The 27,434-nt window shown below is 43.0% G+C and overlaps 1 protein-coding gene across 4 annotated transcripts in view; it reads right to left on the bottom strand.

Moving 5' to 3' along the window:
• Nucleotides 1-2,670: 2,670 nt before the first annotated feature.
• The window catches only part of ubtfl (upstream binding transcription factor, like), a 46,243-nt gene continuing 21,479 nt past the window's right edge, over nucleotides 2,671-27,434 (bottom strand). For 2 of the 4 annotated variants that reach the window (XM_056292755.1, XM_056292754.1), the window contains exons 14-20: nucleotides 25,221-25,331; nucleotides 23,482-23,567; nucleotides 23,153-23,342; nucleotides 15,221-15,268; nucleotides 14,827-14,961; nucleotides 3,462-3,569; nucleotides 2,674-3,317 (exon numbers count right to left, since the gene is read on the bottom strand). In XM_056292755.1, the coding sequence (XP_056148730.1) occupies nucleotides 3,228-3,317; nucleotides 3,462-3,569; nucleotides 14,827-14,961; nucleotides 15,221-15,268; nucleotides 23,153-23,342; nucleotides 23,482-23,567; nucleotides 25,221-25,331 (768 nt within the window). In that variant the 3' untranslated portion in view covers nucleotides 2,674-3,227. Of the gene's footprint in view, nucleotides 3,318-3,461; nucleotides 3,570-13,153; nucleotides 13,313-14,826; nucleotides 14,962-15,220; nucleotides 15,269-23,152; nucleotides 23,343-23,481; nucleotides 23,568-25,220; nucleotides 25,332-27,434 lie in introns of those variants that run through there. The other 2 variants (XM_056292756.1, XM_056292757.1) reach the window with 2 other exon arrangements.

Below are 27,434 nucleotides of genomic sequence, written 5' to 3'. Positions count from 1 at the left end.
AATATTAACGTAGAATTAATGTACTAATCCTTAAAGTTATGTACTGATAACGTAGAATAAAAGTACTAATCCTTAAAGTTATGTACTGTTAATGTAGAATAAATGTACTAATCCTTACAGTTATGTACTGTTAATGTAGAATAAATGTACTAATCCTTAAAGTTATGTACTAATCCTTAAAGTTATGTACTGTTAACGTAGAATAAATGTACTAATCCTTAAAGTTATGTACTGATAACGTAGAATAAATGTACTAATCCTTAAAGGTATTCACTGTTAACGTAGAATAAATGTACTAATCCTTAAAGTTACGTACTGTTAATGTAGAATAAATGTACTAATCCTTAAAGTTATGTACTGTTAAAATTAGAATAATTGTACTAATCCTTAAAGTTATGTACTGATAACGTAGAATAAATGTACTAATCCTTAAAGTTATGTACTGCTAACGTAGAATAAATGTACTAATCCTTAAAGTTATGTACTGTTAACGTAGAATAAATGTACTAATCCTTAAAGTTATGTACTGTTAACGTAGAATAAATGTACTAATCCTTAAAGTTCTGTACTGTTAACGTAGAATAAATGTACTAATCCTTAAAGTTATGTACTGTTAATGTAGAATAAATGTACTAATCCTTAAAGTTTTGTACTGATAACGTAGACTAAATGTACTAATCCTTAAAGTTATGTACTGTTAATGTAGAATAAATGTACTAATCCTTAAAGTTATGTACTGTTAATGTAGAATAAATGTACTAATCCGTAAAGTTATGTACTGTTAACGTAGAATAAATGTACTAATACTTAAAGTTATGTACTGATAACGTAGAATAAATGTAGTAATCCTTAAAGTTATGTACTAATCCTTAAAGTTATGTACTGTTAATGTAGAATAAATGTACTAATCCTTAAAGTTATGTACTGCTAACGTAGAATATATGTACTAATCCTTAAAGTTATGTACTGTTAACGTAGAATAAATGTACTAATCCTTAAAGTTATGTACTGTTAACGTAGAATAAATGTACTAATCCTTAAAGTTATGTACTGTTAACGTAGAATAAATGTACTAATCCTTAAAGTTATGTACTGTTAATGTAGAATAAATGTAAAAATCCTTAAGGTTATGTAATGTTAACGTAGAATAAATGTACTAATCCTTAAAGTTATGTACTGATAACGTAGACTAAATGTACTAATCCTTAAAGTTATGTTCTGTTAATGTAGAATAAATGTACTAATCCTTAAAGTTATGTACTGTTAATGTAGAATAAATGTACTAATCCTGAATTTTATGTACTGTTAACATTACAATAAATGTTCTAATCCTTACAGTTATGTACTGCTAACATAGAATAAATGTACTAATCCTTAAAGTTATGTACTGATAACATAGAATAAATGTACTAATCCTTAAGGTTATGTACTAATCCTTAAAGTTATGTACTGTTAACGTAGAATAAATGTACTAATCCTTAAAGTTATGTACTGTTAACATTAGAATAAATGTAGTAATCCTTAAAGTTATGTACTGTTAACGTAGAATAAATGTACTAATACTTAAAAGTTATGTACTGTTAACGTAGAATAAAGCTGCTGCTCAGCCACTTGGTTTTCCTGTGTTCTTTATTAAACTGAGCTACGTTCAAGACCACTGCAAAACAAACGATAGCGTTTCATAAAAGCAAGAGAAAGCTGCGTCATATAAATAAACGGGTGGCACTCCGAGTGAACTTCGTCATTAGAAGGCAACCACACCAAGCTGCTCCATCACCCACCAGGGTCAGGCGGACAGGCCGAGAATGGAGGTTTTCAACAAAAGATAACATGAAATGAATTTTAGATAAGTTCCTTTTGAGACAGATCGACATCATTTTAAACTCTCCTTGACATGATGCATAATCAGAACTTAGAGAACCTGAGAGCATGAAGGCTACAAACTGGCCACGAGGGCATTAATTAAACTAATGATTTATATCAAATAACATATCACAAACGTTACCCATGAAGACAAGAGTTGAGTTTCAGCTTCTGCCTGATGGAGTTTGACTCCAACTTCTGTTTGACTGTCAGAAACACCAAAGTTTGAAAAGGTCAGATTGATTTCATCCAACTCAGGTGTGCAGATTGGCTTCAGCTGCCTGTGGCTGCACAGGTTCAGACTGCACAGGTCCTCCTGAAGACCTTCTGACTCTACAAGTCCTCCCGAAGACCCCCAGTGGCTCACTTGGATAACTGCCATGAATAGAAATATGAGCTCCATGGTTCTGGGTTGTAATACTGAATGGATGGTAGTTTTTTTTTCTTCAGCTACTAAATTCCTAATTTATTTTTTCTAAAGAAAATAGTTCCTTAATTTCAGTAATAATGTGAAATCAAACCAGACTGAAAAAGATATCAATGAATCCACATCCTTCATGATTCAAACTAAGAAAGAGTTTAAATTACTCTAATTCACACCCCAAATATTCCCAAACCACAGACGGCTTGAAAATCAGGTTTCCACGAGAAAACGGACAGTAACGAGGAGAAATACGAAGACGTGCTCGAACACAAATTGATTCATTTGAAGGACACTTTGTATCCTGGTGAGCTGAAGGTGTTTCATGTGCTTGTTGAAAAGCTAATGTTGAATGTGATTTTGAGTGTTAAATGACATTGAAAGTGCAGAAAACATTAAATAAGACAAGAGCAGATGAGAAAAAGTGCATTTAATTGATAAAATATGGACTGCAGGGCAAGCAGCCCGTCAAAGGACAACCAATCAGCAGCTAGTGCCTCAACAGGCTCCGGCCCCCGCCAAACTGTACAAACCCCACCTCATCAAAAAACTCTAAAAAACCTCATCTCACTTTTTAGTTTAAATTTCCTTCTGAAAGATAAAAAAAAAAAAAAAAACTGGCGACAGGTTCATAGTAACACCTGAATAAAGGTCTTTAAAAAAAAGTGTTTGAAACACAAGTAACAAAACCTCTAGAAGATGGAGAATTTGTTCCATCTTATAGAGGCATCAACCTCTCTCTCTCTCTCTCTCTCTCTCTCTCTCTCTCTCTGTCTGTATCAACCTCACTCACTCGCTCGCTCTCTTTCTGCCTGTCCTGGTCAGAAAGAGGTGGGAGGGGCCAAGGTGACAGTCATGTGATTTCACCACCTATTGGTCCGCCTGAATGAATGGCTTATGAGGAGGCGTGGCCCGCACAGCCTCTCCTCTCCTGGAGGTGGGGCTAGTCAGAATCTGAGTCACTGGTGTCTTCTGAGGACGAGCTGTCACCTGATTGCTCATCGTCGTCATCTTCATCATCATCATCATCATTCTGCAGGCACAAAAACAGACTCGATTTTTTATGAAACTAAAGAAAAGGTCATGGGTTGGGTTCAGGATACCTACAGGGGAGCAGCTGACATTTGGAGGTCTGACTAAACATGGCTGGCATGATGGGAACGTCGCGGACCCTCACCTCATCGTCATCTTCATCACTGTCAGTGGTTCCTGACGTTTCCTCTTCTTCCTCAGAGTCTGAAGTGTTACTCTTCTCCTCTTCGTCCTCCGACTCTGATGTGTCCTGCTGGAAAACAAAATGACCACATGAAGATCCTGCAGACGATCAGACTGAACCACATGGGGTTTCACCTCAGAGGTGACAAGCTCAGACCACTAACATTTAAGGTCTTTAAAAAAAAAGGGAACTTCAAAAAGTCTATAAAAATCTAATGTACCGGGAATTTAGTCATTCTAAACAGTGTGTGTAAGTACAGGAAATGGGCATCATCGAAAGCAACATGTACAACATCATCATGGAAGTAGTTGTAGTAGCTATAAAAGTAATAGTATGAATAAAAGTACAAGTAATAATAGTTGTATTTTATTATTCCCAGAAAGGAAATTATTTTATCACAGACATCATCAATTGTGTCATCCAGCACAGTACAACCTCAAACATGTCAAAACACACATGTAGCATGTTTACTTCACATGTCCATGTATGAAACCAGTGAAAATCACTTGGAGACACACTGAAAATAAAGCTGCGGGGGTTACACACGTGTGGATTAGCCTGATCCTGTAATAACAATGAAGAAGATCCTGTATTAACGATGAAGAAGATCCTGTATCAACTATGAAGAAGATCCTGTATTAACAATGTAGAAGATCCTGTATTAACTATGAAGAAGATCCTGTATCAACTAAGAAGAAGATCCTGTATCAACTAAGAAGAAGATCCTGTATTAACAATAAAAGAAGATCCTGTATTAACAATAAAAGAAGATCTTGTATTAACTATGGAGAAGAGAAGGACTTACGGTTATGGCGAGGGACTAGGAGGTCGCAAATCTCAAGCTCTGCAGCTACAGTGTAAATTAATCCTACAATACTAATCAGAATCTTGTCCAAAGTCACGCAGTACATGTATAAGAGTACCCAGAACTAAAATGTCAGGGAAAAACCCAAAAGAAAAGGCAAAGAAAGAGAAAGAGAAGGAGAAAAGGAAATTGCGACACGAGGAAGAGGCCGAGAAGGTTAGCGACGCCATGCAGGTTGAAAATATGGCTAACAACGAAGACGACCACGAGGAAGAAGATGACGAAATGTTAGACACAGATAAGAATAGCAACCAAGATATCATGAAAGCCATACGGTCTTTGAAAAGTGGACTCTACAAGAAAATTGATGGAGCGCAAGCGACAATTGCGGATGTAAAGAAACAAATACAGGAATGCATGGGTCGCATGGAACAGGCTGAACAACGGATTTCTGACGTGGAGGACGACGTTAAGAAGCGAACACCCCGAGTTAGCACGCTGGAAAACACCGTCAAAAGCCTGACTGACAAGATGGAGGACGACGTTAAGAAGCTAACACCCCGAGTTAGCACGCTGGAAAACACCGTCACAAGCCTTACTGACAAAGTGGAGGACTTGGAATGCAGGAGTTGGCGACATAACGTAAGGTTGGTGGGCCTACCGGAGAGACAAGAGGGCCAGGATGCACCTGCATTTCTGGAGAAGTGGTTGCCGGAGGCTCTGAACATGATCTGCGGGAGGGCTTGGTGGTGGAGCGGGCTCATAGAATCGGCGCTCCGGTAGACTCTCGCACGGGTCGTCCAAGGACATTGATCATGAGGTTCATGAACTTTAAGGACAGGGAGCGAGTACTAAAGGCAGCCAAAACCAAGGGACAGGTCCTTTACAAGAACACGCCGGTCCGTTTTCACATCGACCTCTCTGCTGGGGTGCACAAGATGCAGCGCGACTACGATCAGGTCCGGAAGAAGCTGAGAGACCGGGGGATCCACAAGCACAGAATCCTCTTTCCAGCCCGGCTCCTGGTAACACACGACGAGAGACCCCACACCTTTCAAACCCCAGCAGAAGTGGAGAGGTTTATTCAATCCCTCGGATAAGGACTGATGCAGTAGGCTATTAAGCTCACTTTATTTTATTTTATTTCCACTTACACCAAAGATGTAGCCACGTGTTCGGACTGTCGCCATTTTGTTTTTGTTTAGGCTTTCTTTTTCTACCTGGACAGGACGGAGTCTGGTTTATAGCTAGACTATTCAGCTTTTGTGGAAGGCACTTAACCCTGAATGAGAGACAATGTCCAAGCACCAGCCGAAATGACATGGGCACATCCAAGTAGGCCTAGACCTAAGGGACAGAGAGAGTCTTCATCGGTTTATGCGCCTGTCGGAGGAAGGAAGGCCCAATGCATCGCGGACTCTTGTGACCAGGCTACAGACTTTTCCCTCTCCTCGTCTTCCAGTCTGCATGCACGGGTTCCAGGTTGGTGGATGTGTTCGGATGGTTAATGTTATATATGCCTACATGTTGTAAGTGTTGCATAGTTCATTACTGATGTTGTGTATGATTAGTATTTAGAAAAAGTAAGATAGCGAGCTAGAGCGAGAAGAAAAGAAAAGGTAGAGAACTCGTTTTAGCGCTAGTTAAACGTGGGATGGGAGGGGAGGTCCAGAGTTCGTGGACTTCAGGTTCGTATGGGGTTGAGGGTGGGTTTTTGTGGTTTCATTTTATTATTTATTCTTTCATCAGTGGGTGTGGTTTGTCAAAGTACTTCTTCACTACGGTTCCTAATATAACATACCGGAATCAATATCAGAGAGTTGCAAGGTAAAACGTACTTGGTGGAATTGTAGGGGTTTGATCAAACTCACAAAGGTGAAGCAGGTAATGAGCAGGATGAAATACTTGAAATCAAAAATCGTTTTTTTTTACAAGAAACACACATGGTGGATGAGGATGTTCCCAAAATAGCAAGACGATGGCAGGGTCAAATGTTGTCTGGTCCTTACACCACTTATGCTAGAGGGGTTATGATACTAATTCATACATCGGTTCCATTACGGGTGCAGCATGTAGTTAAGGACCCTGCAGGGAGGTATATTATAGTCCAGGGTAGGTTATTATCTGAAACCTTAACTTTGATAAATGTTTACGGCCCCAATGAAGAGGACTCTAAATTCTATAATAGTCTGTTTTTGACTGCTTCAAATCATCCTGGGAAATACATAACAGCTGGTGACTTTAACTGTACGTTAGATCCTTCAAAAGACGGGTCAACTGGTTTAGATGATACCCACAGTAAGTCCAGAAAGACGATACACCATTTTATGAAGGAATTGAATCTGTTTGATGTTTGGAGGCATGGTAAACCGAACGCAGTAGACTATTCCTGCTATTCCCGTACTCATAGAACTCCCTCACGCATAGACTACTTTTTGGTTTCAGCGCTACTTGTCTCCAAAATAGATGAATGTCATTATAGTAGTATAGTTCTGTCTGACCACGCTGCAGTATCCTTGACCTATGAAGATAATAACTTAGTGTGCGACCCCCCCGAGATGGCGTTTTCAACCCGGGTGGCTTGCGGATCCTACATTCATAGATTTCTTAGATAAACAGATTGACCTGTATTTTGAATGTAACAAGTCCCAGATTTCTGCTAGCACAAGGTGGGAGGCCTTCAAAGCCTTTATTAGGGGCCAAATAATTTCTTTCACTAGCTCCAAGAAAAAGGCTACACGACTTGAAATGAAGACATTAGATGAGGAAATTAAAAAACTGGAAACAGAAATATATAATAATAGACATATACCTGCAGATGTTCATGCAAGACTGCTACTGCTTAGATCACAGTACAATGAATTGGCAGCTAATAAAGCGGCTGCTGATTTAATGAGACTCAAACAGTCCTACTATGATCAGGGGGAAAAGCCCGGAAAACTTCTAGCATGGCGCATTAAACAACAACAAACAGAAAGGTCTATTAATTGTATTGAAGTCCCAAGTGGTAGAACTATAGTGGACCCGGCAGAGATTAATGAAGCCTTTAGAGACTTCTACGGGAAATTATACAGCTCTGAGTGCTCTCCTAATCTGGACACGCAGACACAATTCCAAGACAAACTTAATATTCCTAAAATTTCGGGAGAGGAATGTAGAGTATTAGATCAAGATGTAACTGCGTTGGAAATTGCAGAAGCAATTGGGTGTATGCAGGCTGGAAAATCAGCGGGTCCAGATGGCATCCCTATAGACATTTATAAAAAATTTCAAACCAAATTAATACCACCCCTCTTGGAGATGTTTCAGGAATCCTTTGTGAATGGTCTTCTCCCTACATCTATGAGGGGCGCCCTAATCACTTTACTCCCAAAACCGGGGAAACCAAATACAAAATGTGAAAATATGCGTCCGATTAGTCTCCTAAATTCTGATACAAAAATACTCTGTAAAATTCTTGCAAGAAGATTGGAGGATGTTCTACCTAGAGTAGTGGGGGAAGACCAGAACGGATTCATTCAAGGGAGACAGGGTTTTCATAACGTTAGACGAGTGCTCAATATTTTATACAGTCAGAGGGAGGCGCCTGACACGGCCTTACTTTCACTTGATGCAGAGAAGGCCTTCGACCATGTTGAATGGCCTTATCTGTTTGAGGCGTTCACACGATTTGGCTTTGGGGATACATTTCTCAAATGGGTAAGATTGCTTTGTACAGGGCTTACTGCAGCAGTTTTGACGAATAGTAAGGTTTCTAAACCTTTTAACATTTGTAGAAGTTGCCCTCAAGGGAGCCCTTTATCGCCTTTACTTTTTATCCTAGCGATAGAACCATTTGCTAAAGCGGTGAGGACACACAGCGACATTTATGAAATTCGAGAGGGACATCTGGAGCACAGGGTAGCACTCTTCGCCGATGATGTGATATTAATGCTTAAAAATCTGCATAAATCTATCCCAGCGCTCCTAAGCCTTATTGAAACATTTGGGAAAATGTCCGGTTATAAAGTTAATTACTCCAAATCATCTATAATGTTACTGAATGAAACAGAGAGGAAGAATGGTCTTGTTTATGCTTCTACCTTCAACCCAACAGACACATTTACATATCTGGGAATAAAAATTGTCCCTGAGGTGAATAAGATTGCTCAGTCAAATTATGAGCCCATCCTGGATGCTAGTATTGCTTCGGTAGAGCGTTGGACATCCTTACCTATTTCAATGATCGGCAGGATTAATATCCTAAAGATGAATATACTTCCCAAATTTCTTTATTTGTTCCAGAATATCCCCCTACCCCCTCCTTCATCTTTGTTCATGAAAATCAAGAAACTGTTTACCAACTTTATTTGGCAAAATAAACGTCCTAGATTACGTCTATCTTTACTTTATCTACCATATGATCGAGGAGGCCTGAAATGTCCAAATATCCAATAGTATTACTGGGCAGCACAATTAAGGTCGATTATGTTTTACTTCTCATCTGGAAGTCCCCCAGCTTGGATTGATCTGGAAGCCTGCTCTGTTAAACCGGGCTTACCATTGCACCTGTATTTGTATTCAGCAGACCGTAAATATCTGAAGAAAAATACAGACAACCCTATAATATTGAATATGATTGATGTTTGGTTCGATGCTTGTAAGTATTTGAATATAAATATGTCCCGGTCACGCTTCAGTCCTATTTGGGGTAATGCCAATTTCAAACCAGGGCAAAATGATAGGGGATTTAAATTATGGGCTGAAAAGGGGTTAAGGAAAGTGCAAGACATGTACAGGGAGGAGGATGAAGTATTCATGTCCTTTGAGGAAATATCTACCAAGTATGACATTCCAAGGAATCATTTTTTCAAATATCTTCAGCTAAGGAGTTTTATATCATCCTGTCAAAGCCATTCATTAGACATTCCTACCATTTCTATATTAGAAGTTGCAGTCACAAAACACTGTTATGATAAAGGTTTAATTTCAACTATGTATGACTTATTTGTATCTGGATCTGATGAATCATCAGAGACAAAACTGAGATTATGGGAAGGAGATATAGAGGAGGAAATATCTTTAGAAGAATGGAGGGAGGCATGTAAAGAGGCCCAGAGACAGACAGTTAGCAGCAACCTAAAGCTTCTACAGTATAAATGGCTGATGCGTACATATATATAACTCATGTTAAATTGCAAAAGGTTAATGACAATATTCCTGATACCTGTATGAAGTGTAGTGAGGCAAGGGGGACGCTGTTTCACTGTATATGGGAATGTGTGGAAGTGAAAACCTTCTAGCAAGACGTTGTTAATATGATTGATCAAATTTTGTCAAAGAAATTACCATTGAGTCCAAAGCTTTTTATTCTTGGTTTATATCCTACCATCCCACATTTACATAGCAATGAGTTCAGATTTATAGATATGTGTATATTACAAGCAAAACGTGTAATTGCTCTTAATTGGAAAAGTGTTGATGGACCAAGAATTGGTATGTGGGTTAAAGAAATGGCTTCAAACATGTCAATGGAAAAGATAATGTATATTGTTAGACGTAAACAAAGTGTTTTTGATAAAATCTGGGGATTGTTTCTGTACTTCTTAAGACATAATACTAATGTTGGTAACTTGCTTCAGCAAGAACAAGCTCTGGGGGAGTAGAACAACTCTACCTGATTGTTTATATGCGTAAAAGCAACTGAAAAAAAACACACCATCTAATCAGTCTGTGAAAGAAATTATTATTATTTTCTTTAATTTAATTTGTATTTTTATTATCTTCTTTAACCCTGCTTTGAATTGCATTACTTGTTATAGGGACGGGGTTATGGGGGGGGGGTCAAAATGTTTGCTGTACAGTGCTATTACTTGTCTCGATGTAATTTGCAAACAAAATTCAATAAATATATTGCTTAAAAAAACTATGAAGAAGATCCTGTATTAACAACGTAGAAGATCCTGTATTAACAATGTAGAAGATCCTGTATTAACTATGAAGAAGATCCTGTATCAACAATGAAGAAGATCCCGTATTAACAATGTAGAAGATCCCGTATTAACGTTGAAGAAGATCCTGTATTAACAATTAAGAAGATCCTGTATTAACAATAAAGAAGATCCTGTATTAACTATGAAGAAGATCCTGTATTAACTATGAAGAAGATCCTGTATTAACTATGAAGATGATCCTGTATTAACAATAAAGAAGATCCTGTATCAACAATGTAGAAGATCCCGTATTAACTATGAAGATCCTGTATTAACAATGTAGAAGATCCCGTATTAACTATGAAGAAGATCCTGTATTAACTATGAAGATGATCCTGTATTAACAATTAAGAAGACCCTGTATTAACAATAAAGAAGATCCTGTATTAACCTGAAGAAGATCCTGTATTAACAATGAAGAAGATCCTGTATTAACTATGAAGAAGATCCTGTATTAACAATGTAGAAGATCCCGTATTAACTATGAAGAAGATCCTGTATTAACAGTGAAGAAGATCCTGTATTAACTATGAAGATCCTGTATTAACAATAAAGAAGATCCTGTATTAACTATGAAGAAGATCCTGTATCAACTATGAAGAAGATCCTGTATTAACAATGTAGAAGATCCCGTATTAACTATGAAGAAAATCCTGTATTAACAATGAAGAAGATCCTGTATTAACCATGAAGATGATCCTGTATTAAAAATAAAGAAGATCCTGTATTAACAATGAAGAAGATCCTGTATTAACTATCAAGAAGCTCCTGTATTAACAATGAAGAAGATCCTGTATTAACAGTGAAGAAGATCCTGTATTAACTATGAAGAAGATCCTGTATTAACAATGAAGAAGATCCTGTATTAACCATGAAGATCCTGCATTAACAATGAAGAAGATCCTGTATTAACAATGAAGAAGATCCTGTATTAACAATGAAGATCCTGTATTAACAATGAAGATCCTGTATTAACTATGAAGAAGATCCTGTATTAACAATGAAGAAGATCCTATATTAACCATGAAGAAGATCCTGCATTAACATTGAAGAAGATCCTGTATTAACAATGAATCAGATCCTGTATTAACTATCAAGTAGACCCTGTATTAACTATCAAGAAGATCCTGTATTAACAATGAAGATCCTGTATTAACTATGAAGAAGATCCTGTATTAACAATGAAGAAGATCCTATATTAACCATGAAGAAGATCCTGCATTAACAATGAAGAAGATCCTGTATTAACAATGAAGAAGATCCTGTATTAACTATCAAGAAGACCCTGTATTAACTATCAAGAAGATCCTGCATTAACAATGAAGATCCTGTATTAACTATGAAGAAGTGGGTTTCAGTCAAAATGCCCTGTCTCTATTTGAAGTCGTCTTTGCTCTGGGAGTTGCTGAATCTTTTATAGCAAAAACGTTCTCCTATTGAAATATATTGATATCATCATCATCATCTCACACACACACACACACACACACACACACACACACACACACTCATACCTAGGGACAATTTAGTACAGCTGATTCACCTGACCTACATGTCTTTGGACTGTGGGAGGAAACCGGAGCACCCAGAGGAAACCCACGCAGACACGGGGAGAACATGCAAACTCCACACAGAGGATGACCCGGGACGACCCCCAAGGTTGGACTACCCCCGGGCTTGAACACAGGACCTTCTTGCTGTGAGGCGACCACGCTAACCACTGTGGCACCATGCCGCCTAATCTAAACCAACATTTTCAAATAGATTTCTCTCCCTGAAGTCAATATATCTCATATTCCAAAAAGTACCATCCCATTCCAACTTGCCACCTTTGATTGATTTAAGCACCATCTAAATCTAGAGTAAGATCTAAATTAAATCTATACTTAGCACAAAAAGTAAGGAAATGTGTGTTTGGTAGATTATGTCTTTGTTGTAACAATGCTTCTTGGCAATAAATCTTATATCAGGCACCTGATGGTCAGCACCTGGGGTACCAGAAGCTCAAAACAAGAGTCAATAGCAACAGCAAGATAAGCTGTTTGGCATTGGCAGAGAAGATTTGGCAACCCACATACTCATCTCTGCTGCTCATCCCACAAATGCATGTTCCTTACACATGTGGCGCCATTTAAAAGGCAAATAAACAGGCTTTCCAACGGTATAAGATTTATTGCCAAGAAGCATTGTTACAACAAAGAAATAATCCACCAAACACACATTTCCTTCCTTGTGCTAAGTATAGAATAAACATTTTGACTTGTAGTACAAATAGCTTTCACATTTAAATCATAATTGAAAAGAATGTGTGCATAAATATCATTGAAGTCTTGCTGCATTCATGGTACTTAAAACATACACCGATCAGCCAAAACATTAAAACCACTGACAGGTGAGTGAATAACATTGAGTACATTGTTAACCATGGCACCTATCAGGGGCTGACAGGTGCCATGTCAGGGAGTGACAGGTGCCAAAAAATAACGAGGCATGTATAGAAAGGCAACACCATATATTATGTCTACGGTCCTGGGTAAGACGCTAAACTGCAACCGCAGGCTGTAGAGGGGTAGCACCTTACCTCGGCAAGGGCCCTTTGGCTAAGGACGACATGCCTACTGATAGATCTGGTCCTCCTGCATGCCTGTATGGTACTTCCCATGGTGCCCAGTCCAGTCAACACATTGGGATAGGAGAAGGGAACTTTGATTTCAAATCCACCTGCTGCCTTGTGGGTTGATGCCTCTTTAGGCAAAGGCTAGGAGAAGGTAACTCTGAATTCAAATCCCCGGGCACAGTCTACCCAGCTGTCAGTACCCGGAAAGGGTAAACGATGGTGGCTCCGCTCAGTCAACTCGGCAGCGGTTCCGGCAACCAGCAGCTCTGTTTGTCAACTCGGCAGCAGTTCTGGCAAAAAGCAACAGGATTCTTCTGCGGCCGTCTCAGCTACGCTGTGCCACCGAACAACAGAAAATCTTGCCAAGGGATACTATAGAGCACCACATAGTGTCATCATCTACGGTGCAGCCTCACATCTGAATATGGAGATAGTGAATCATAGATTTGAAGACCACAACTTATACTATCTTTGTATTAACTTGTGTTTTACCCGTTTCAGGTGAAGGCATGTGTGTGTGTGTCAGGGAGTGGGGTATATTAGGCAGCAGGTGAACTGTCAGTTGTTGAAGTTGATGTGTTGGAAGCAGGAAAAATGAGCAAGCGTAAGGATCTGAGCGACTTTGACAAGGGCCAAACTGTGATGGCTAGATGACTGGGTCAGATCATCTCCAAAGCAGCAGGTCTTGTGGGGTGTTCCCGGTATGCGGTGGTCAGTCGCAACTGAAAGTGGTCCAAGGAAGGACGACAAGTGAACTGGCTACATACAGGGTCATGGGTGCTCAAGGCTCATTGATGCATGTGGGGAGTGAAGGCTAGCCCGTCTGGTCTGATCCCACAGAAGAGGTACCATACCTCAAATTGGTGAAAAAGTCAATGCTGACTATGATAGACAGGTGTCAGATCACACAGTGCATCACTCCCTGCTGCATATGGGGCTGCGTAGCCGTACACCGGTCAGAGTGCCCATTATGACCCCTGACTACCACCAAAAGCTCCTAAATGGGCATGTGAGCGCCAGAACTGGACCATGGAGCAGTGGAAGAAGGTGGTCTGGTCTGATGAGTCACGTTTTCTTCTACATCATGTGGACAGCTGGGTGCGTGTGCAACATGGCACCAGGATGCACTATGGGAAGAAGGGAAGCCCGCAGAGGCAGTGTGATGCTCTGGGAAATGTTCTGCTAGGAAACCTTAGTCCTGGCACTCATGGATGTTACTTTGACACGTACCACCTCCCTAAACATCATTGCAGATCAAATACACCCCTTCATGGTACCGGTATTCCCTGATGGCAGTGGCCTCTTTCGGCGGGATAATGCACCCTGCCTCACTGCACACACTGTTCAGGAATGGTTTGAGGAACTTGACTAAGAGTTCAAGCTGTTGCCTCCAAATTCTCCAGATCCCAGTCTAATCAACCATCTATGGAATTTGCTGGAAAAACAGGTCCGATCCATGGAGGCCCCACCTCGCAACTTACAGGACTTACAGGATCTGCTGCGAACGTCTTGGTGCCAGATACCAGAGGACACCTTCAGAGGTCTTGTGGACTCCATGCCTTGGCAGTTTGGCACTGTTTTGGTGGAATGAGGGGGACCTACACAATATTGGGCAGGTGGTCTTAATGTTCTGACTGGTTGGTGTAAATTTGCCCAACAGAGAGGTAAAGTGTGTGTGTGTATAATAATAATAATAATAAAGTTATATAGCGCTTTTCTAACACTCAAAGTTGCATTACAATAAACGGGGTGAAACAACACAACAGACAAACGTAACACAACATACAGGGGTGGATGGGAAGGGGGGCTACGAGAGGGAGAAGCGGCAGTCACACATGACGCCAGCAGTACTCTCCGACTTAAACACACACAAGAGGGCAAGAAAAACACAAAACAAAAAAAACAACATGTATACATGTAAGTGTGTTTTACCTTGGCTCGGTACGCCATGGCTCTCTTGCCCACAGTTATGCCTGGTGTCGCGGCTCTGGAACTTGCTGCCTTCCCCTTTGCCGTCACCCGAACTTTGGTCCCAGGACCGCGAACTTTGGTGGTACTCCGTCGTTTCTACATGGGGGTGAGGGATCATGTTAGTCACTCATCTATTGACATAGTACTACATGCTACTGTAGTAATACATCAGTAGTACTACTGATGTATTACTATCTGTCGCATAAAGCTCTTCCACCAGCTAGTTGTGTCACAGCTTGTTGAGTTTTGGAGTTAGTTGTGTTGTGATTTTTCTGCTAAAGTGAGATGCTTCCATCTTTTTCTACTGTGTTTCTTCTTGTGAAGGTGAGGTGATGTGGAGTTGAGGACGACTCACCGTGGAGGAGAACTCTTTATATACCGCCCGGTCCTGAGGAGACAGAGACTGACGGAGAGGAGGAGAAAGGTTAAAAATACATTCTTCCAAGTTTCCTCCACAGTTAAAGCAATTAAAATGTCTTTAACTTCAATTCTATTTCCAATTTAATCAACAAACTAATGAACATGAATAAAGACTGACTTGTATGTAAATGTTCTTCCATTATGGATATCATTAAAAATGTTCAGGAGGCGTCTAACCAAGTCACACTTTTTTTATGACAAGCAGCAGGGGGCACCACTAGAGTTAGTTTGACTTGACCGTCTGCAGGATAATGGCCACCATTATTATGATCATTATTATTACTACAACGCTTTGGTAATGCTCTACTTCCTCCGACATCACAAGAGAGCAGTTTGGACCAGTTAGTAAAAAAAAGTGCTGAAAAGGTTTTTGAGTGAAGTTTAAGTTAAAAGGAAAAGGTGTTTTAAGTGAAGTTTAAGTTAAAAAGAAAAGGTGTTTTGAGTTTAAGTTAAAAGGAAAAGATGTTTTAAGTGAAGTTTAAGTTAAGAGGAAAAGGTGTTTGAGCAAAGTTTAAGTTAAAAGGAAAAGGTGTTTTAAGTGAAGTTTAAGTTAAAAAGAAAAGGGGTTTTGAGTGAAGTTTAAGTTAAAAAGAAAAGGGGTTTTGAGTTTAAGTTAAAAGGAAAAGATGTTTTAAGTGAAGTTTAAGTTAAGAGGAAAAGGTGTTTGAGCAAAGTTTAAATTAAAAGGAAAAGGTGTTTTAAGTGAAGTTTAAGTTAAAAAGAAAAGGGGTTTTGAGTGAAGTTTAAGTTAAAAAGAAAAGGGGTTTTGAGTGAAGTTTAAGTTAAAAAGGAAAAGGTGTTTTAAGTGAGGTTTAAGTTAACAGCTATCAGACCTCTGGAGCTTGTTCAGAAAGGTGCAGCTCGTCTGGTGTTCAACCGCCCTAAGTTCTCCCACATAACTCCCCTTCTCATGTCCCTACACTGGCTCCCAGTAGCTGCTAGCATCCAGTTTAAGACTCTGGTGCTGGCCTACAGGGCAGTGAAAGGAGCAGCTCCTTCCTATCTCCAGACCATGGTCAAGCCCTACACCCCCACCCCACCACTTGGCTCTGCTGCCTCAGGACGCCTGGTTGCCCCGTCGCTCAGAGGCCCCTGCTGCCGATCGACCCGGTCCCGGCTCTTTTCTGTCCTGGTCCCACAGTGGTGGAATGAACTCCTCACCGATGTCAGGACAGCGGAGTCCTGCCCATCTTTCAGCTCAGGTTGAAAACTCACCTCTTCAAGAACTACTACCCTGTTACTTGTTCTTAGCACTTATTGTATTCACTCATTTAAAAAACAAAAAAATCTCTTTCTTGCACTTTTACTTTAGCACTGGTTTTGCTCTTAGAAGCTTGTTTAGACAGAAGATGCACTTATGACCTCTGATGACTAGTAGTTCTCCTGATCTCCTACGTTAAATGATGCCCTTATTGTAAGTCGCTTTGGATAAAAGCGTCGGCTAAATTACTGTAATGTACAGCCTGGCCTCCCTGTGGATCTGACATGGCTACGTCCACAGCCTGGCCTCCCTGTGGATCTGACATGGCTACGTCCACAGCCTGGCCTCCCTGTGGATCTGACATGGCTACGTCCACAGCCTGGCCTATCCATGGATCTGACATGGCTACGTCCAGCCTGGCCTATCCGTGGATCTGACATGGCTGCGTCCAGCCTGGCCTATCCATGGATCTGACATGGCTACGTCCACAGCCTGGCCTCCCTGTGGATCTGACATGGCTACGTCCACAGCATGGCCTCCCCGTGGATCTGACATGGCTACGTCCACAGCCTGGCCTCCCGGTGGATCTGACATGGCTACGTCCAGCCTGGCCTATCCATGGATCTGACATGGCTACGTCCAGCCTGGCCTATCCATGGATCTGACATGGCTACGTCCACAGCATGGCCTCCCCGTGGATCTGACATGGCTACGTCCACAGCCTGGCCTCCCGGTGGATCTGACATGGCTACGTCCAGCCTGGCCTACCTATGGATCTGACATGGCTACGTCCAGCCTGGCCACCCCAGGATCTGACATGGCTACATCCAGCCTGGCCTCCCCGTGGATCTGACATGGCTATGGCCACAGCCTGGCCTACCTATGGATCTGACATGGCTACGTCCAGCCTGGCCACCCCATGGATCTGACATGGCTACGTCCAGCCTGGCCTCCCGGTGGATCTGACATGGCTACATCCAGCCTGGCCACCCCATGGATCTGACATGGCTACATCCAGCCTGGCCTCCCGGTGGATCTGACATGGCTACGTCCAGCCTGGCCACCCCATGGATCTGACATGGCTACGTCCAGCCTGGCCACCCCATGGATCTGACATGGCTACATCCAGCCTGGCCTCCCCGTGGATCTGACATGGCTACATCCAGCCTGGCCACCCCATGGATCTGACATGGCTACATCCAGCCTGGCCACCCCATGGATCTGACATGGCTACATCCAGCCTGGCCTCCCCGTGGATCTGACATGGCTACATCCAGCCTGGCCACCCCATGGATCTGACATGGCTATGTCTACAGCCGGGCCTACCTATGGATCTGACATGGCTACATCCAGCCTGGCCTCCCCGTGGATCTGACACGGCTACGTACACAGCCTGGCCTACCTATGGATCTGACATGGCTACGTCCACAGCCTGGCCTACCTATGGATCTGACATGGCTACGTCCACAGCCTGGCCTACCTATGGATCTGACATGGCTACGTCCACAGCCTGGCCTACCTATGGATCTGACATGGCTACGTCCACAGCCTGGCCTCCCGGTGGATCTGACATGGCTACGTCCAGCCTGGCCTCCCCATGATTCTGACATGGCTACATCCAGCCTGGCCTATCCATGGATCTGACATGGCTACGTCCACAGCATGGCCTCCCCGTGGATCTGACATGGCTACGTCCACAGCCTGGCCTCCCGGTGGATCTGACATGGCTACGTCCAGCCTGGCCTACCTATGGATCTGACATGGCTACATCCAGCCTGGCCTCCCCGTGGATCTGACATGGCTACGTACACAGCCTGGCCTCCCCGTGGATCTGACATGGCTACGTCCAGCCTGGCCTACCTATGGATCTGACATGGCTACATCCAGCCTGGCCTCCCCGTGGATCTGACATGGCTACGTACACAGCCTGGCCTCCCGGTGGATCTGACATGGCTACATCCAGCCTGGCCTCCCCGTGTATCTGACACGGCTACGTACACAGCCTGGCCTACCTATGGATCTGACATGGCTACATCCAGCCTGGCCTCCCCGTGGATCTGACATGGCTATGGCCACAGCCTGGCCTACCTATGGATCTGACATGGCTACGTCCAGCCTGGCCACCCCATGGATCTGACATGGCTACATCCAGCCTGGCCTCCCCGTGGATCTGACACGGCTACGTACACAGCCTGGCCTCCCCATGATTCTGACATGGCTACATCCAGCCTGGCCTATCCATGGATCTGACATGGCTACGTCCACAGCATGGCCTCCCCATGATTCTGACATGGCTACGTCCACAGCCTGGCCTCCCGGTGGATCTGACATGGCTACGTCCAGCCTGGCCACCCCATGGATCTGACATGGCTACATCCAGCCTGGCCTCCCCATGGATCTGACATGGCTACATCCAGCCTGGCCTCCCCATGGATCTGACACGGCTACGTACACAGCCTGGCCTCCCCATGATTCTGACATGGCTACATCCAGCCTGGCCTCCCCGTGGATCTGACACGGCTACGTACACAGCCTGGCCTACCTATGGATCTGACATGGCTACATCCAGCCTGGCCTCCCCGTGGATCTGACATGGCTATGGCCACAGCCTGGCCTACCTATGGATCTGACATGGCTACGTCCAGCCTGGCCACCCCATGGATCTGACATGGCTACATCCAGCCTGGCCTCCCCGTGGATCTGACATGGCTACATCCAGCCTGGCCTCCCCGTGGATCTGACATGGCTATGGCCACAGCCTGGCCTACCTATGGATCTGACATGGCTACGTCCAGCCTGGCCACCCCATGGATCTGACATGGCTACATCCAGCCTGGCCTCCCCGTGGATCTGACATGGCTACATCCAGCCTGGCCTCCCCGTGGATCTGACATGGCTATGGCCACAGCCTGGCCTACCTATGGATCTGACATGGCTACGTCCAGCCTGGCCACCCCATGGATCTGACATGGCTACATCCAGCCTGGCCTCCCCGTGGATCTGACACGGCTACGTACACAGCCTGGCCTCCCCATGATTCTGACATGGCTACATCCAGCCTGGCCTATCCATGGATCTGACATGGCTACGTCCACAGCCTGGCCTCCCCATGATTCTGACATGGCTACATCCAGCCTGGCCTCCCCGTGGATCTGACATGGCTACATCCACAGCCTGGCCTCCCCGTGGATCTGACATGGCTATGGCCACAGCCTGGCCTCCCCATGATTCTGACATGGCTACGTCCACAGCCTGGCCTCCCCATGATTCTGACATGGCTACATCCAGCCTGGCCTCCCCATGATTCTGACATGGCTACATCCAGCCTGGCCTATCCATGGATCTGACATGGCTACGTCCACAGCATGGCCTCCCCGTGGATCTGACATGGCTACATCCAGCATGGCCTCCCCGTGGATCTGACATGGCTACATCCAGCCTGGCCTATCCATGGATCTGACATGGCTACGTCCACAGCATGGCCTCCCCGTGGATCTGACATGGCTACGTCCACAGCCTGGCCTCCCGGTGGATCTGACATGGCTACGTCTACAGCCTGGCCACCCCGTGGATCTGACATGGCTACGTCTATAGCAGAGGTGCACATAAGTGGTGCGCAGGTGCGCATGCGCACTTAAAATATTCAATGAGCACCAGATTCAAGTGTTTTACAGCGCATTTGCGTACCAAACATTTTGCAGTGCAGAGTATGAGCCACTGCTTTTAGCCAATGCTATAGTATGAGCCACTAATTTCTCCAAAATGTCAAAGAAGCAAGCGACATTGAATAATTTCTTTGGTCTTCCTACAGCTCCACCAAAGAAACGCCATACTGAACCAGAACCAAAGTCAAAGCGTACGTTTTCAGAGAAATGGCTGCAGGACATCGGCTGGCTTCAAACAGATGACGCCCGCACCGAGATGTGGTGTAAACTATGTCGGGAAAATCCCACATTAGCGGATAGAAACTGCCATTTTTATATGGGGATGAAAAACTTCAGCCATCCAGCTTTTGATAAGCATGCAAACAGCAGAGAACACCAGAAAGTAGCGGAAGCTATTGCTAACAGGCGCAGCCAGGACCAGAGACCCGGCGGCCCGCTCGACACGTGGCAAGACAGACTGACGGAAGAACAACATCAGGCACTGACACACATGCTCTGGTTGGCCTTTCACAAAGTGAAACATGCACGTCCTATGCGTTCATACGAGGAGGATATTCCGCTCCGCTGAACTTTGGGGTGTGCTTTTCGATGGATCCGAAGATATAACAAAAACGGAGCAGGAAATTGTGTACATTGTTTCTGTGTCCCGCAACGGACAATACAGCTCAGACTTCCTTGGATTAATTAATCTGGGGGCCAACCGAACAGCACAGGACATAGTGGATGGACTTGTGCAACTGTTCAATGATTGTGGTTTAGCGGAGTGGAAGACAAAGTTGGTGTCGGTATGCAGTGATGGAGCAGCTGTCACCGTTGGAGTTTACAACAGGGTCGTTCCCAAATTACGTCAGATGGTGGATATCGGGGATTCCCTTGTACAGTCTGTGCACCGCCCACACGCTGGAGAACTGTGCTAAATCAGCTGATCGTGCGGTCCCATTCTGTGAGTCATTTAATAAATCCATCATCACTTTGATAAGCTTTTACTTAAAGAAAGGGGGTGCAAAACGAATTGCACAACTACAAAAGACATGTGAGGAGAAAGACATTGATTTTGTCAAACTAGGTAAGTTCCACAACATCAGATGGTCTGCATGGAGACAACAGACTCTGTTTAAAATATGGAGAATGTTACCAGCCATTCAGATCCAAGTGGCAACAAGTGATGACAGTAGCCTAAAACATATCAGCACAGAGCGTTTTCGTTGTTTCCTAGCCAACATGCTTGATGTTGGGAACATTTTACAGCTCACCTCCCTCAGGTTCCAGAAAGACAGTCTGACTACTGGTGAATGCAAAGATGAGCTCATGGTTGCTATTGGACAGTTGACGCTACTGCTGGGCAGTGAGGGCAAGTACAGGGAGGAGACTGTGGCACATGCTGAAGCTGACAGGGATAAGATTGATGTGTTGAGAGCTTTAATTCATGAATTTGAAAGCAGATATGAATCCCTCAACTCATGCGATCACTTTTTGATTTTTGATCCTACAACTTGGCCTCATGAAATGAAAGACCTCCACGGTTTTGGCAACACAACACTTAGTAACATCCTTGAGAAATATGAGGCCAGCATGCATGTTGACAAAGATTCAACTTTAAGAGAGTGGATGCATTTAAAGCAAGCTGGGAAACGTTTGGCAGCCTCCTCTGTGCATGATCTAGTCAATGTAGTGAACACCAGCAACCCAGGCAGTTACTCCAACATTCAGAAAGTCCTTCTGCTGTCTCTTACACTGCCCTTGAGCAGTGCTGCATGTGAGAGGGGATTTCACACCTGAATATAATAAAAAACAAGTACAGATCCTGCCTGTCAGACTATCGCCTCTCATCTCTAATGCACAGCCACTTATCGAAGTTCACAACAGAAACCTTTGACCCAAAGCCAGCAGTAGACTTGTGGATGCAAACAGCTAATCGTAGGCTGAAGCAGCGAGAAAGGAGCAGGCCTAGTACATCTGGTGTTTTTGAAATAGAGGAAGACAGTCTGGAGGGGAGTGATGAAGATGACGATGATGTCCTGTAGGATAACAGAACTTTCAGTGCTTTAAATAGCAGTATCTGTTGTGAGTTTGATTTGGTTTTCAGTGTTTGAAAAAGCAGTCATTTGTATATTTAGTTTTCAGTGCTTGAAGAGCAGTCATTTCATTTGAAAGTCACATGTATGGCACTTTAAAGAACAGACATTTTGTTGTAACCTACTGCTTTTATTCATTTTCATTTGAAATTAAAGTACATGTAATGTTATCCACGTATCCCTCATATTTTGTTCATTTTGTGAGGTGGATGGGTCATGGAAAAATGCATTTAAAAAAAGGTGAGCACCAAGCAAGAACCTCAGGTGCTCCTTTGAGAACCAGACCAAAAAAATTATGTGCACCCCTGGTCTATAGCCTGGTCTCCCCATGGATCTGACATGGCTACGTCCAGCTGGGCCTCCCCGTGGATCTGACATGGCTACATCTACAGCCTGGCCTCCCCGTGGACCTGACATGGCCACGTCTACAGCCAGTTTCACCTCACACTCTGACCGACCTTCAGCACATATTACCATTCAGACGAGCGGTTTCACTCACTGTAAAATAGTCAATATAAAATAGGGAAGAGATGGCAGCAACAGCACAGAGGAATTACCAAAGTTGTTAAACGGAGTGTTTTTATTAAAACGACAACTGCAGTCTAAAAAAACCAGGGAATCCCGGCTTCTCTTGGCCTCCAAGAGAAAACACCACTGGTTCTGAGTGACTGCAGGACAAGGTCATTTTTTATTCCTTTACCAGAACCCAATTTCCTCCTTCGTAAGTGTCTTCTCAGGACTGAAGACATTTAACTGGATAAAGAACCCATCAGCAGACACACAGGTCAGTTGTCTACAGTGGGTTCAGTTTCATGTGCTGATGAGATAAGATAAGTCTTAAGTGTGTTTGCTACACCATTGGATAACTCAGGGACTAGAAGAAGTTTAGTAAATGGTCACTTTGTGTTGGGAAAAAGCAGTCATACCTTCAGCCAGGCCTCCAGCTCGGCCTTGTACTCCACCTGCTGCTTCACCACCACTTTCTTATATTTGTCTTTCTGGCTTTGACTCAGCTTGTGCCAGCGCTTCCCAATCTCCACCATGCGCTCCTTCAGAATGAAGTGGTTCAACTCGCCATTGGTCAGCAGCTCCTGGGAGAACATCTGATAGCCACTCCTATTGTCCAGAAAGAGAAGGGTGGGAGGAGTTAAGAGGCTTTTGATCTGCAAATAAAATATGTCATTGTGTTTCATGTTTGACCTTTGAGACAATCTACCTCTCTCTCCATCTCTCTTTTTTCACTTTTTCTACTCACACTGGAGGTTTCTTGGGCTCTCCATCGAACTTGGGTTTCCTCTGGCCTTGACCCGGCTGAGGGGTCCTCATCTCCAACAGCTCCCTCTGGATGACATAAGTGGTAATTACAAAAGACATTGATGGAACGTCCTGATCAACACCAACACGTGTGTGTATTGAGAACATAGATGAAGCCCATGATGTAGGAAGAAGAGGAGGATGATGGGAAATACCACAATAAGAGAGTCTCCATCCTATTATTCATTTAAGTGTAATGTCAAGAAATGGCTTATTAAGAACCAACAATCAATCAATCAATCAAGTTGCATTTTATATAAAGTTTTTCTAGCGGCAACAATGTCAACACATGCTATTCACACACACCTTTAACATGTTGCTTAACTGTATCATACATCAACTGTGTTGTATGTCTGCTTTATATATAATTTTCTATATTATCTTTTTCTACATTATTTGTATATTCTGTATATATTTTCTTGTTTGCTTGTTTTTTTGTATTGTATATTAACTATGTTGTATGTTTATTTTCTAGTATTGTATATTAACTATGTTGTATGTTAATTTTCTAGTATTGTATATTAACTATGTTTCATGTTAATTTTTTTTGTTTTTATATATCACACTGTAGTATGCCCTCTACTTACCGCACATGTATTATTTGTAGTATATTATTATCATAGCATGCATAACAACATCAGGCAAAGGGACTGCTGATGGAAGCTAGCCTCTCAGCTAACTTGGGTACATTTACACTTGTTAAATGACTCGGGTACATTTATACTTGTTAAATGACTGTTGGTACATGTACACTTGTTAAATAACTCGGGTAGATGTACACTTGCTAAATAACTCGGGTACATTTACACTTGTTAAATGACTCGGGTACATTTATACTTGTTAAATTACTGTTGGTACATGTACACTTGTTAAATAACTCGGGTAGATGTACACTTGCTAAATAACTCGGGTACATTCACACTTGTTAAATGACTCGGGTACATTTACACTTGTTAAATGACTCGGGTACATTTACACTTGTTAAATGACTCGGGTACATTTACACTTGTTAAATGACTCGGGTACATTTATACTTGTTAAATGACTGTTGGTACATGTACACTTGTTAAATAACTCGGGTAGATGTACACTTGCTAAATAACTCGGGTACATTTACACTTGTTAAATGACTCGGGTACATTTATACTTGTTAAATTACTGTTGGTACATGTACACTTGTTAAATAACTCGGGTAGATGTACACTTGCTAAATAACTCGGGTACATTCACACTTGTTAAATGACTCGGGTACATTTACACTTGTTAAATGACTCGGGTACATGTACACTTGTTAAATACATTTACACTTGTTAAATGACTCGGGTACATGTACACTTGTGAATGACTTGGGTATATTTACACTTGTTAAATGACTCGGGTACATGTACACTTGTGAATGACTTGGGTATATTTACACTTGTTAAATGACTCGGGTACATGTACACTTGTTAAATGCTGATGAATATACATCGTCCCTCCCAAATAAACGTTTAAATAAACTAAATAAGAGTTGAGTGCTGTGAAGAACAGAAGGTGATATGGGGGTGGGACTTGAAACAGGAAGCACAGTGGAAACAACAACTGATGGAAGAGGGAGACCAACATTTTGACATTTCTTCGGCGTGGGGAAGAAGAGGACTGTCAAAATGTCTGGCCACTGACCACAGGTCGGTACTGAACCTCGTATCGTTTCTGGTCCTCAGCCGCCTTCTTTATCCACGCTATCTTCTCCTTCTTCTCCATGGCTTTCCACGCTCCTCCCATCGCACTCTGAGCCTTTCTGCGATCACTCTATTTTACACACACACACACACACACACACACACACACACACACACACACACACACACACACACACACACACACACGTGACTTTATTGTGGTGATTTGTAAATTATCTCCACTAATCCATTCATATTCATTACCACACTAACAGAGGATGGAGGATGGAGCTGGAGACGGAGAGTGGAAACAGAAGATGGAGATGGAGGATGGAGACACAGGATGGAAACAGAGGTTGGAGACGGAGGATGGAGACAGAGGATGGAGATGGAAGATGGAGACGGAGGATGGAGACAGAGGATGGAGATGGAGACGGAGGATGGAGATAGAGGATGGAGGATGGAGACAGAGGACAGAGACGGAGGACGGAGACCGAGGATGGAGACCGAGACCGAGGATGGAGACGGATGATGGAGATGGAGGATGTAGACGGAGGATGGAGATGGAGGATGGAGAAGGAAGACGGAGATGGAGGATGGAGATGAAGGATGGAGATGGAGGATGGAGACAGAGGATGGAGATGGAGGATGGAGATGGAAGATGGAGACGGAGGATGGAGACAGAGGATGGAGGCGGAGGATGGAGATGGAGGATAGAGACAGAGGATGGAGATGGAGACAGAGGATGGAGGCGGAGGATGGAGACGGAGGATGGAGACGGAGTGCTGTGGCAGGATCTGATGTGAGGTCTGAACGTTTCCATCATGTCTGAGGGGATTCTTCTCTCAGGACCAACATGTGCTGCTTGTGTGTAAACAAGTTGCAGGTAAGTATGTAACATGTGACATCACATTTCAGGACCAACATGTGCTGCTTGTGTGTAAACATGTTGCAGGTATGTAACATGTAACATCACATTTCAGGACCAACATGTGCTGCTTGTGTGTAAACATGTTGCAGGTATGTAACATGTGACATCACATTTCAGGACCAACATGTGCTGCTTGTGTGTAAATAAGTTGCAGGTATGTAACATGTGACATCACATTTCAGGACCAACATGTGCTGCTTGTGTGTAAACAAGTTGCAGGTATGTAACATGTAACATCACATTTCAGGACCAACATGTGCTGCTTGTGTGTAAACATGTTGCAGGTATGTAACATGTGACATCACATTTCAGGACCAACATGTGCTGCTTGTGTGTAAACATGTTGCAGGTATGTAACATGTAACATCACATTTCAGGACCAACATGTGCTGCTTGTGTGTAAACAAGTTGCAGGTATGTAACATGTAACATCACATTTCAGGACCAACATGTGCTGCTTGTGTGTAAACATGTTGCAGGTATGTAACATGTAACATCACATTTCAGGACCAACATGTGCTGCTTGTGTGTAAACATGTTGCAGGTATGTAACATGTGACATCACATTTCAGGACCAACATGTGCTGCTTGTGTGTAAACATGTTGCAGGTATGTAACATGTAACATCACATTTCAGGACCAACATGTGCTGCTTGTGTGTAAACATGTTGCAGGTATGTAACATGTGACATCACATTTCAGGACCAACATGTGCTGCTTGTGTGTAAACATGTTGCAGGTATGTAACATGTAACATCACATTTCAGGACCAACATGTGCTGCTTGTGTGTAAACATGTTGCAGGTATGTAACATGTAACATCCCATTTCAGGACCAACATGTGCTGCTTGTGTGTAAACATGTTGCAGGTATGTAACATGTAACATCACATTTCAGGACCAACATGTGCTGCTTGTGTGTAAATAAGTTGCAGGTATGTAACATGTGACATCACATTTCAGGACCAACATGTGCTGCTTGTGTGTAAACATGTTGCAGGTATGTAACATGTAACATCACATTTCAGGACCAACATGTGCTGCTTGTGTGTAAACATGTTGATGGTATGTAACATGTAACATCACATTTCAGGACCAACATGTGCGGCTTGTGTGTAAACAAGTTGCAGGTATGTAACATGTAACATCACATTTCAGGACCAACATGTGCTGCTTGTGTGTAAACATGTTGCAGGTAAGTATGTAACATGTAACATCACATTTCAGGACCAACATGTGCTGCTTGTGTGTAAACAAGTTGCAGGTAAGTATGTAACATGTAACATCACATTTCAGGACCAAC

Source organism: Lampris incognitus, chromosome 14 (genome assembly GCF_029633865.1).
Source record: "Lampris incognitus isolate fLamInc1 chromosome 14, fLamInc1.hap2, whole genome shotgun sequence".
NCBI lineage: Eukaryota > Metazoa > Chordata > Actinopteri > Lampriformes > Lampridae > Lampris > Lampris incognitus.
Note: the sequence above shows the minus strand (reverse complement) of the source record. Positions and strands in the feature narration are given on the sequence as shown.